This window comes from Colobus angolensis, unplaced genomic scaffold (genome assembly GCF_000951035.1).
Source record: "Colobus angolensis palliatus isolate OR3802 unplaced genomic scaffold, Cang.pa_1.0 Scaffold39, whole genome shotgun sequence".
Taxonomy (NCBI): domain Eukaryota; kingdom Metazoa; phylum Chordata; class Mammalia; order Primates; family Cercopithecidae; genus Colobus; species Colobus angolensis.
In genome coordinates, this window is record NW_012117265.1 from 552,080 (window position 1) to 564,183 (window position 12,104).

At 46.1% G+C, this 12,104-nt stretch overlaps 1 protein-coding gene across 5 annotated transcripts in view; it reads right to left on the reverse strand.

The window, feature by feature from the left end:
• Positions 1 to 4,948: 4,948 nt before the first annotated feature.
• ZNF791 (zinc finger protein 791) overlaps positions 4,949 to 12,104 on the reverse strand; it is a 23,922-nt gene continuing 16,766 nt past the window's right edge. For 2 of the 5 annotated variants that reach the window (XM_011954736.1, XM_011954737.1), the window contains exons 3-5: positions 10,114 to 10,240; positions 8,946 to 9,006; positions 5,230 to 7,101 (exon numbers count right to left, since the gene is read on the reverse strand). In XM_011954736.1, the coding sequence (XP_011810126.1) occupies positions 5,562 to 7,101; positions 8,946 to 9,006; positions 10,114 to 10,147 (1,635 nt within the window). In that variant the 5' untranslated portion in view covers positions 10,148 to 10,240 and the 3' untranslated portion in view covers positions 5,230 to 5,561. Of the gene's footprint in view, positions 7,102 to 8,945; positions 9,007 to 10,113; positions 10,241 to 12,104 lie in introns of all 5 variants that reach the window. The other 3 variants (XM_011954735.1, XM_011954739.1, XM_011954738.1) reach the window with 3 other exon arrangements.

The window sequence follows — 12,104 nt, forward strand, 5'->3', positions numbered from 1 at the left end:
TGCATGCGTGTAATCCCAGCTACTCAGGAGGCTGAGGCACCAGAATCGCTAGAACCCAGGAGGTGGAGGTTGCAGTGAGCCGAGATGGCGCCACTGCACTCCAGCCTGGGTGACAGAGCAAGATGCTGTCTCAAAAAAACAAAAAAAAAAATAAAGTCTTCTAGAAGGAGAAAGCAGTGAAATGTGCCAAGGTAGTCTGGGGAGAGCACCCCAGGGCTGTCTACCCTTCTGCATGAGGCCCCATGGTAGGAAGTGCCAACCAAAATTGTTTATTTTTTGAGACATAGCCTCACTGTGTCACCCAACCTAGTGTGCAATGGCACGATCTCGGCTCACTGCAACCTCCACCTCCCAGGTTAAAGCGATTCTCCTGCCTCAGCCACCTGAACAGCTGGGATTACAGGTGCCCGCCACCACACCCGGCTAACTTTTGTTTTTCTTTGTAGAGATGAGATTTCACCATGTTGGCCAGCCTGGTCTCAAACTCCCAACCTCAGGTGATCCACCTGCCTTGGCCTCCCAAAGTGCTGGGATTACAGGTGTGAGCCACTGCGCCCGGCCTCAAAATTGTTTATTTCTTCTGAGTTATCTTTTTGGAGACTGAGTCTCCCTCTGTCACCCATGCTGGAGTGTGCTGGCCTGATCTGAACACACTGCAACCTCAGAATCCTGGACTAAAGTGATCCTCCCGCCAAAGCGTTGGGATGACTTGCTTGAGCTGCCATGCCCAGCCTCTCCCAAATTTTTCTTTCTTTTTTTTTTTTTTTTTTTTTGAGACAGGAGTCTTGCTGTGTCGCCCGAACTGGAGTGCAGTGGCTGGATCTCAGCTCACTGCAAGCTCCGCCTCCCGGGTTTACGCCATTCTCCTGCCTCAGCCTCCGGAGTAGCTGGGACTACAGGCGCCCGCCACCTCGCCCGGCTAGTTTTTTGTATTTTTAGTAGAGACGGGGTTTCACCGTATTAGCCAGGATGGTCTCGATCTCCTGACCTCGTGATCCGCCCGTCTCGGCCTCCCAAAGTGCTGGGATTACAGGCTTGAGCCACCACGCCCGGCCTCTTTTTTTTTTTGAGACGGAGTTTTGCTCCTGTTGCCCAGGCTGGAGTGCAATGGCGTGATCTCAGCTCACCGCAACGTCTGCCTTTCAAGCGATTCTCCTACCTCAGCCTCCCTAGTAGCTGGAATTACAGGCATGTGCCACCACACCCGGCTAATTTTGTATTTGTAGTATAGATGGGGTTTCTCCATGTTGGTCAGCCTGGTCTCGAACTCCCAACCTCAGGCGATCCACCTGCCTCAGCCTCCCAAAGTGCTGGGATTACAGGCATGAGCCACTGCACCCAGCCTGACTCTCCCAGATTTTTCTAAGCCTGCCTGTAGAGGCTGAGAATCAGCCCTAGCCATTCAGGGAATCCGTGGAGGGTGGCCCCGGCCCAGCAGGCTACCCTCTGACTGCTTTGGGCCGAGATACAGGTTGGAGTGAGACCTTGATCAGGTGGCATCTGGTGGGGTAGGGGAAGGTCCAGGTCGGGTGCAGTCGCACCCGTGGTCGGGCCCCACTTGGTGATCACTCTGATATCGTCCCCTGAGCTTGGTTGTCACATGTGAGGGACAAGATCAGGCCGGAGAGCCCAACAGTGTTCCAGGAGACCGAGGGAGATGGCAAGGTCTTCTGTCGCGACACGCGGTGCTGCATAGGGGACTCTCCTGAGATAGTTACTGTGGGATGGGGGTCCGCGGTCTTTGAGAATCGTGGAAGATGAGGGGTGTATGAAGTTCCCCTCTGCCCCTGGGGACCTACTGGTGCCGTCGCAGGTGAATGGGGTAGGGCAACCTCGGCTCAGCCGCTTTCCCATCTGGTGCCGGCTTGTTCACATCATCACTGGATAAGTTTTCATTTTTTTTTTTTTTTTTTTTAACAGAGTCTCGATCTGTCGCCGAGACTGGAGTGCAGTGGCACGATCTCAGCTCACTGCAAGCTCCACCTCCGGGTTCACGCCATTCTCCTTCCTCAGCCTCCGGAGTAGCTGGGACTACAGGCTCCCGCCACCACTCCTGGCTAATTCTTTTTGTATTTTTAGTTGAGATGGAGTTTCCACTGTGTTGGCCAGGATGGTCTCAATCTCCTGACCTCGTGATCCACCCACCTCGGCCTCCCAAAGTTGCTGGGATTACAGGCGTAAGCCACTGCGTCCAGCAAGAAATTTATTATGTTTTATTTTTTTTGATATGTAGTCTCGTTCTGTTGTCCAGGCTGGAGGCCAGTGGCATGATCTCGGCTCACTGCAACCTCTGCCTTCCAGGTTCAAGCAATTCTCCTGCCTCAGCCTCCCGAGTAGCTGAGATTACAGGCACCCTCCAACATGCCCGGCTAACTTTGGTTATTTTTAGTAGAGAATGGGGTTTCACCATGTTGGCCAGGCTGGTCTTGAACTCTGGACCTCAAGTGATCTGCTTGCCTTGGTTTTCCAAAGTGCTGGGATTACAAAGGAGTGAGCCACCGTGTCTGGCCAAGAAATTTAAAAAATAGTTTCTCAATCCGGGCGCGGTGGCTCAAGCCTGTAATCCCAGCACTTTGGGAGGCCGAGACGGGTGGATCACGAGGTCAGGAGATCGAGACCATCCTGGCTAACATGGTGAAACCCCGTCTGTACTAAAAAATACTAAAAAACTAGCCGGGCGAGGTGGCGGGCGCCTGAAGTCCCACCTACTCCGGAGGCTGAGGCAGGAGAATGGCGTAAACCCGGGAGGCGGAGCTTGCAGTGAGCTGAGATCCGGCCACTGCACTCCAGCCTGGGCGACAGAGCAAGACTCCGTCTCAAAAAAAAAAAAAAATAATCCGGGCGCGGTGGCTCAAGCCTGTAATCCCAGCACTTTGGGAGGCCGAGACGGGTGGATCACGAGGTCAGGAGATCGAGACCATCCTGGCTAACATGGTGAAACCCCGTCTGTACTAAAAAATACTAAAAAACTAGGGCGAGGTGGCGGGCGCCTGAAGTCCCACCTACTCGGGAGGCTGAGGCAGGAGAATTGCGTGAACCCGGGAGGTGCAGCTTGCAGTGAGCCGAGATCGCGCCACTGCACTCCAGCCTGGGTGACAGAGCAAGACTCCGTCTCAAAAAAAAAAAAAAACACTTCAATTTACTCATGAATCAAGACATCAAAAGAGAAAAGTTTTACTAACTGATTTAATGAGAAAACACAACCTTTTAAACTTTTGACTACTGCTTAAAGAGTACTTACAGAATTATCTCACTTCCAGGACTTCTTGGAAAAGTAATGTTATAATTGATGTCCAGAGATGTACTTGAAGAATAAGCCAGTGATAAAAAATTTTTTTTTAAGTTTTTGGTGTGTGGGATGGAGTCTTGCTCTGTTGCCAAGGCTGGAGTGTAGTGGCACAATCTCAGCTTACTGTAGTCTCCGCCTCCCAGGTTCAAATGATTCTCCTGCCTCAGCCTCCCAAGTAGCTGGAATTATAGGCACATGCCACCACACCCAGCTAATTTTTGTATTTTCAGTAGAGATGGGGTTTCACCATCTTGGCCAGGCTGGTCTCAAACTCCTGACCTCAGGTGATCTGCCTGCCTTGGTCTCCCAAAGTGTTGGGATTACAGGCATAAGCCACCATGCCTAGCCTTAACTTTTATATCACGTGTGATGAATTTATATCATGGTGTGAATTTTCTGGAGCATTATACAGTCAGAAGTTGCTTAATCATGGGTATATGTTCTGAGAAACGTGTTGTTAGGTGATTTCCTTATGGTACAAACATCACAAAGTGAACTTACACAAATCTAGATGGTATAGCTACAACACATCTAGACTATATGGTACAGTCTATTGCTACTGGGCTATAAACCATACAGCGTATTATTGTACTGAACACTGCAGAAAACTGTAACAAAATGTTAAGTATTTATGAGTCTAAACATAGAAAATACACACAGTAAACATGCAGTATAAAAGATAAAAGAAAGATGCACCTGCGCAGGACACTTGCCATGAACACAGCTTGCAGGACTAGAAGTTGCCCTGGATGAGTCAGCGAGTGGTGAGTGAATGGGAAGGCCTAGGATGTTACTGTACACTAATGGAGAATTTATAAACACTGTACATAGACTACACTACATTCATAAAAACATTTTTTCCTCAATAATAAATAAACCTTAACTTACCATACATTATTTTCTTTATAAACTTATTTTTAAAACCTTTGACGTAATAATTTAGCTTAAAACACATTGTACAGCTGTACAAAAATATTTTATGTCCATATTCTATAAGCTTTTTCTATTAATTCTTTTTTACTTTTAATATTATTTTTGTCAAAGACTAAGACATAAACACACATTAGTGTAGGACTACCCGGGGTAAGGATCATCAGTATTGTCTTCCGCCTTCACGTTTTGTCCCGCTGGAATACGTTCAGGGGCAGTCCTGCACATGGAGCCGTCATCGCCTATCGTAACAGCGCCTTTTTTCTGGAGTATCTCCTGAAGGACCTGCCTGAGACTGTCTTACTGTTAAAAAAAAAATACGAAAACATTTTAAAACAGTATTGTAGATATATAAACCAGTAATGTAGCCATTTATTATCAAGTATATATTGCACATAATTATATGTGCTGTAATTTTTTTTTTTTTTTGAGACAGTCTCTCGTTCTGTCACCCAGGGTGGACCGTAGTGGCAGATCTTGGCTCACTGCAACCTCCACCTCCCAGGTTCAAGTGATTCTCCTGTCTCAGCCTCTCAAGTTGTTGGGACTACAGGTGCACCACCACACCCAGCTAATTTTTGTATTTCTAATGGAGACAGGGTTTCATCATGTTGACCAGGCCGGTCTTGAACTCCTGACCTCAACTGATCCTCCCACCTCAGCTTCCCAAAGTGCTGGGATTACAGGTATGAGCCACTGTGCCCAGCCAATTTACTTTTTTAAATCTTTGATACAGAGTATCACTCTGTCACCCATGCTGGCTGCCATTGCTTGATCTTGGTTCACTGTAGCCTTGAACTCCCGTGCTCAAGCAGTCCTCCTGCCTCAGCCTCCCAAGTAGATGGGACTACAGGGTGTGCTTCCACACTTAGAAAATGTTTTTCGTTTTTGTAGAGACGGGGTCTCACTATGTTGACCAGCGCAGTCACAAACTCCTGGCATCAAGCAGTCCTACCGCCTTAGTCTCCCAGTGTTGGGATTACAGGTGTGAGCCAACATGCCCAGCTGTGTTGTACTTTTATACAACTGAAAATGCAATAGGTTTACACCAGCACCACGAACACTTAAATAATGTGCTGCACTATGGTGTTTCTACCGCTACTAAATTGCAGTTGATAGAAATGTTTTCGGTATTATATAATCTTACGGGGCCACCAACCTGTATATAGTCCATTGCTCACTGAAACATGATTACATGGTACCTGACTATACATGAATTATCTTGCATCTCGCTTTCTACATTACACTGGTAGGATTTCTCTCTTCACTGGGAATTTTCACAACTTTGAAAGTATCTGTTAGAGTTGAAAACTTTCCCCTATTTCTCCCATTCATAGAGTTTCTATCGAGTGTGCATTCTCATATGCTTTTGTAAGGATGTGGACAAACTGAAGGCTTTTCCACATTGCTTACATTCAACAGGTTTCTCACAACTGTGAATTCTTTCATGTCTTTGAAAGGAACTGTGAAGACTAAAGGCCTTCCCACATTCTTTACATTTATAGGGTTTCTCTCCAGTATGCATTCTCATGTGTCCTTGAAAGCTTGTGGGATAAATAAAGGCCTTCCCGCATTCCTTACATTCATAAGGTTTCTCCCCAGTGTGAGTTCTTTCATGTATCTGAATGTAACTAGAACAACTAAAGGCTTTTCCACATTGTTTACATTCATAGGGTTTCTCTCCAGTGTGAGTCCGCTCATGTGTTCGTAACGCACTAGGAAAAATGAAGGCCTTCCCACAGTTCCTACATTTATAAGGTCCGTCTCCAGTGTGGGTAATCATGTGTCTTCGAAAGTTCTCGAGAGAAATGAAGGCTTTTGCACATTCCTTACACTCATAGGGTTTTTCTCCAGTGTGATTTCTCTCATGGATTTGCAAATCTAGAGGATAATTGAAGGTTTTCCCACATTTTTTACATTCGTAGGGTTTTTCTCCAGTGTGAGTCCTTTCATGTATTCGAAAGTAACTGGTCCGACTGAAGGCTTTCCCACATTCTTTACACTTATAGGGTTTCTCTCCAGTGTGCACTCTCAGGTGTACTCGAAAGGCTGGGCGTGCACTGAAAGACTTCCCACATTCTTTACATTTATAGGGCTTCTCTCCAGTATGAGTTCTTTCATGAATTTGAATGGAGGTGGAACATCTGAAGGCTTTACCACATTGTTTACATTTATAGGGTTTCTCTCCAGTGTGAATTCTTTCGTGTACTCGTAAAAAACTGGGAAAAATGAATGCCTTCCCACATTCCTTGCATTTATAAGGTCTATCGCCGTTGTGTGTTATCATGTGTGTTAGAACACTTGTGTGGGAAATGAAGGCTTTCCCACATTCCTTACATGCGTAGGGTTTCTCTCCAGTGTGAGTTCTTTCGTGTATTCGAATAGAACTGGGACAACTGAAGGCTTTCCCACATTTTTTACATTCATAGGGCTTTTCTCCAGTGTGAATCCTTTCATGAATTCGAAGTGAACTGGGACAACTAAGAGCTTTTCCACATTGCTTACATTCATAGGGTTTTTCTCCAATGTGCGTCCGCTCATGTGTTTGAAAGGGTTGGTGATATATGAAGGTTTTTCCACATTGTTTACATTTATAGGGTTTTTCTCCAGTGTGACTCCTTTCATGTCTTTGAAAGGATTTGAGATAACTAAAGGCTTTCCCACATTCCTTACATTTATATGGCTTCTCAAATAGCTCATATCCAGTGTGAGACCTCATGTGTCTAGTAAGGGATGAACGACGCATGAAGACTTTTCCACAGACAGTACATTCATATGGTTTTACTCCAGCAGTGTTCTTCCTCACACTGAGATTGGGACTGAAGGTTTCTGCACGTTGACTACCTTCTTTACCTTCACAGAGTCTCTCTCCCATATGGCTTCTGTAAAAAATTAGAAGCACAGTAATACTGGTTGTGTATTAATGATTTTATATTTATCATCAGGTAGCAGAACTAAATTTCTTTTTTTTTTTTTTGAGATGGAGTTTCGCTCTTGTTCCCCAGGCTGGAGTGCAATAGCGCGATCTCAGCTCACTGCAACCTCCACCTCCCAGCTTTAAGCGATTCTCCTACCTCGGCCTCCCAAGTAGCTGGGATTACAGGCATGCGCCATCACACCCTGCTAATTTTGTATTTTTAGTAGAGATAGAGTGTGTTGGTCAGGCTGGTCTTGAACTCCTGACCTCAAGTGATCTGCCCGCCTTGACCTCCCAAAGTGCTGGGATTACAGGCGTGAGCCACTGCACCTGGCAGCAGAACTAAATTTTTATCATTTTCAGGGAAATAGTTTTCTGCCCTGTCTGACTTGTTTAAAAATGAATATACTCAACGTTCAGCAAGAGGGCCTGTGTCACTGATAGCTATTATCAGAACAATAATACTGATGTATGGGGTTTTTTTTTTTGGTTTCGTTTTGAGACAGAGTCTCACTCTGTTGCCCAGACTGGAGTACAGTAATGCAATCATGGCTTACTGCAGCCTTGAACTCCCAGGCTCAATCAATCCTCCCACCTCAGCCTCCCATGTAGCTGGAACTACAGGCGTGCACCCCCACGACTGACTGAATTTTCTATTTCTTGTAGAGATAGGGTCTCGTCTTGTCGCCCAGGCTGGTTTCAAACTCCTGAGTTCAAATGATCTGCTCACCTTGGCTTCCTGAAGTTATATGTGGGGCTTTAAAATACTGTTTCCAAGGCTGGGCATGGTGGCTCACACATGTAATCCCAGCACTTTGGGAGGCTGAGGTGGGTAGATCATCTGAGGTCAGGAGTTTGAGACCAGCCTGGCCAACATGGCGAAACCCTGTGTCTACTAAAAATACAAAAATTAGGCCGGGCACGGTGGCTCACGCCTGTAATCCCAGCACTTTGGGAGGCCGAGGTGGGCGGATCACGAGGTCAGGAGATCGAGACCATCCTGGCTAACACGGTGAAATCCTGTCTCTACTAAAAATACAAAAAATTAGCCGGGCATGGTGGCGGGTGCCTGTAGTCCCAGCTACTTGGGAGGCTGAGGCAGGAGAATGGCGTGAACCTGGGAGGCAGAGCTTGCAGTGAGCCGAAATTGCGCCACTGCACTCCAGCCTGGGAGACAGCAAGACTCTATCTCAAACAAAACAAAACAAAACAAAAAAACAAAAATTAGCCGAGTGTGGTGGCACGTGCTTGTAATCCCAGCTACTCAGGAGGCTGAGGCAGGAAAATCACTTGATCCTGGGAGGCGGAGGTTGCAGTGAGCAAAGATCATGCCACTGCACTCCAGCCTGAGTGACAGAGCAAAACCTCATCTCGAGAAAAAAATTAAAACAAACAAACAAACAAACAAATAAATAAATTTGGAACTGCACTTGTTTCTTGCTTTAAAAGTGTCACAACTTTTTTTTTCCTTGAGATGGAGTCTCACTCTGTTGCCCAGGCTGGAGTACAGTGGCACGATCTCGGCTCGCTGCAACCTCTACCTCCTGGGTTCAGGTAATTCTCTGCCTCAGCCTCCCGAGTAGCTGGGATTATAGGCGCCCACCACCACAACTGGCTAACTTGTTTGTATTTTTAGTAGAGACAGGGTTTCACCATGTTGACCAGGCTGGTCTTGAACTCCTGACCTCGTGATCTACTCACTGCAGCCTCTCAAAGTGCTGAGATTACAGGCGTGAGCCACGGCGCCTGGCCATAATATTTTTAAGATTCTTTCAAGGAACACTGCTATTTCTTGTGAGTACAACTCACCTTAGATTTCTCCCCTGGTTTTTGTGTTGATCTTCAACATTCTGGTCTTCCCATTTTTCCCCTAAAATGCAGATCAAGAATAATCATGATAAAGTATTAAAAATGATACAAATATTATTATAGGTTCACAATGAGCTGTAACCATGCTTTGTTTATTTACAGAAGTATTCCCTTTTTAGATTCCAAATCTCGGAACAGTGATTATGAGCAAGAAATGCTAGTTCTCTAATTGACTATATGAAAAAATGATGTCGGCCAGGCGCGGTGGCTCACGCCTGTAATCCCAGCACTTTGGGAGGCCGAGGTGGGCGGATCACGAGGTCAGGAGATTGAGACCATCCTGGCTAACCCAGTGAAACCCCGTCTCTACTAAAAATACAAAAAATTAGTCCGGCGTGGCGGCGGGCGCCTGTAGTCCCAGCTACTTGGGAGGCTGAGGCAGGAGAATGGCGTGAACCTTGGAAGTGGAGCTTGCAGTGAGCCAAGACCATGCCACTGCACTCCAGCCTGGGCGACAGAGCAAGACTCTGTCTCGGAAAAAAGAAAAAAAAAGAAAAATGATGTCACTGGGGTGCGGTGGCTCATGCCTGTAATCCCCACACTTTGGGAGGCTGAGGTGGGAGAATCACTTGAGGTCAGCAGTTCGAGACCAGCCTGGCCAACACCGTGAAACCCTGTCTCTACTAAAAATACAAAAATTAGCTGGGCATGGTGGTACGCACCTGTAATCCCAGATACTCGAGAGGCTGAGGCAGGAGAATCGCCTGAACCCGGGAAGCGGAGGCTGCAGTGAGCCAAGATCCCGCCACTGTACTCCACCCTGGGGAACAGGACGAGACTTGATCTCAAAAAAAAAAAAAAGGCCAGGCACAGTGGCTCACGCCTGTAATCCCAGCACTTTGGGAGGCTGAGGCGGGGAGATTACCTGCGGTCAGGAGTTCAAGACCAGCCTGACCAACCCGTCTCTACTAAAAATAGAAAAATTAGCCGGGCGTGGTGGCGCATGCCTGTAATCCCAGCTACTTGGGAGGCTGAGGCAGGAGAATCGCCTGAAGCTGGGAGATGGAGGTTGTGGTGAGCTGAGATCGCGCCATTGCTCTCCAGCCTGGGCAACAAGAGTGAAACTCTGTCTCAAAAAAAAAGAAAGAAAAAATGATGTCATCCTTACCTATAGATGCCAGGTTCTTGAATGTTTCCTGCATCACATCTCTGTAGAGTTTCTTCTGTGAAGGAGCCAGCAGAGCCCACTCCTCCTGGCTGAAGCTCACAGACACATCCTCAAAAGCCACTGAGTCCTGAAACATCCAATATAAGTGGAGGAGAACAGGTGAGATTGACAAGGATGAGAGGTATACTCAATTCATAAGAAATTCACACATGATTTTGTGGTCTCCAGACATTTAATGTATGACTCGATTGTTAGAAATTTAACAGCATATTGAACACATAAACTTATGGCTACATCTTTACTGTGGTCACTATAAGTCTTATTGCTCTCTAATGGCAGTATCTAGTTCAACTTGGAAAAATGAAAGAAATCCTACACAAATGAGACAAACTTTAAGATCAATTTTTTTTCTTCCTTTTTGAGACACAGATGGTCTCGCTCTGCTACCTAGGCTGGAGTACAGTGGTACAATCACAGCTCATTGGAGCCTAGGCCTCTCAGGCTCAAGCAATCCTCCAACCTCAGCCTCCTGAGTAACTGGGACTACAGGAACACACCACTACACCTGGCTAAGTATTTTGTGTGTATTTTTTGTAGAGATGGGGTTTTGCCATGTTACCCAGGCTGGTCTCAAACTCCTCAGCTTAAGCGATTCACCAGTGTTGGTCTCTCAAATTGCTGGGATTACAGGCAAGATCTTCAATTCTTTATGAGATAAATTCTTATTTCTTGTGTGTGTGTTGTTTTCTAAGAGACAGGGTCTTGCTCTGTCACCCAGGCTCAAGTGCAGCAATCATAACTCACTGTAGCCTCAGATCCCTGGGCCCCTAAGACATCCTTCTGCCTCAGCTTCACGAGTAGTTAGGACTACAGATGTGCAACACCACACCCAGCTAATTTTTAATTTTTTTTTTTTTTGTTAGAAATGGGGTTTTGTTATGTTGTCTGGGTTGATCTTGAACTCTCGGCCTCAAGTGATCCCCCTGCCTCAGCCTCCCAAAGTGTTGTGATTTCAGGTATGAATAACCACACCCAGCCCACAGCGTAATTTCTTATTACCCAAATCATTCAGCATTCCTGAAGATGTGGGATTAAATGAGGTAGAGGTTTTAATAAGTAAATACACATTGAGAATCTTCTATCCCCTTTGTTATACATGAGAGGCCAGGAGGCTTGTGGAGATCCAACTTGTAACAAGGTCTAGCTGCCCATGTCGTCCTGAAGTATTTGAGGCCATTAGAACTCAGATTCTGCTGACTGAATGGAAATACTCTTTTAGAGATATATTAATTTCAACTTGTTTCCGATATATATAATATGTCCCCATGTGGTGGCATTACAGGCGTGAGCCACCGCGCCCGGCTATGTGCGTAATATTTATCATAGACTCAGTTTTTCCTTTAACTTTCTGTCCCACTTCATGAGGCTAGGAAGTTACTGGGAACACAGAGCTCAGGCACAAGGAAGGGGCCCTCACAACTGAGACCTTCACAAGATCCTTATACCCATGAGCCTCAGAACTGCTTCCAACCAATTTGTAGCACAAATACATACACACATGGAGATAAAATGTCAGAAGATCACTTTCTGGAAGATCCATAATCATGTCATCTGGGCTTTGCTGACTTTGAAGAATAGATTGACAGTATCAATTTTCTTTTTTTCTTTTTTTTTGAGACGGAGTCTGGCTCTGCCGCCCAGGCTGGAGTGTCGATAGTATCAATTGTCAAGGGACTCCACTGACATCCATAATGGTCTGATGGTGAATTTGCCCATGATTATATAAAATTAACAGGTAATTTCATACCTCCAAAGGAACATAAAATCTGGGTTGGGATGGCTCATGCCTGTAATCCCAGCACTTTGGGAGGCCGAGGTGGGTGGATCACCAGAGGTCAGGAGTTCGAGACCACCCTGATCAACATGGTGAAACCCCGTGTCTACTAAAAATACAAAAATTAGCCGGGCGCGGTGGCTCAAGCCTGTAATCC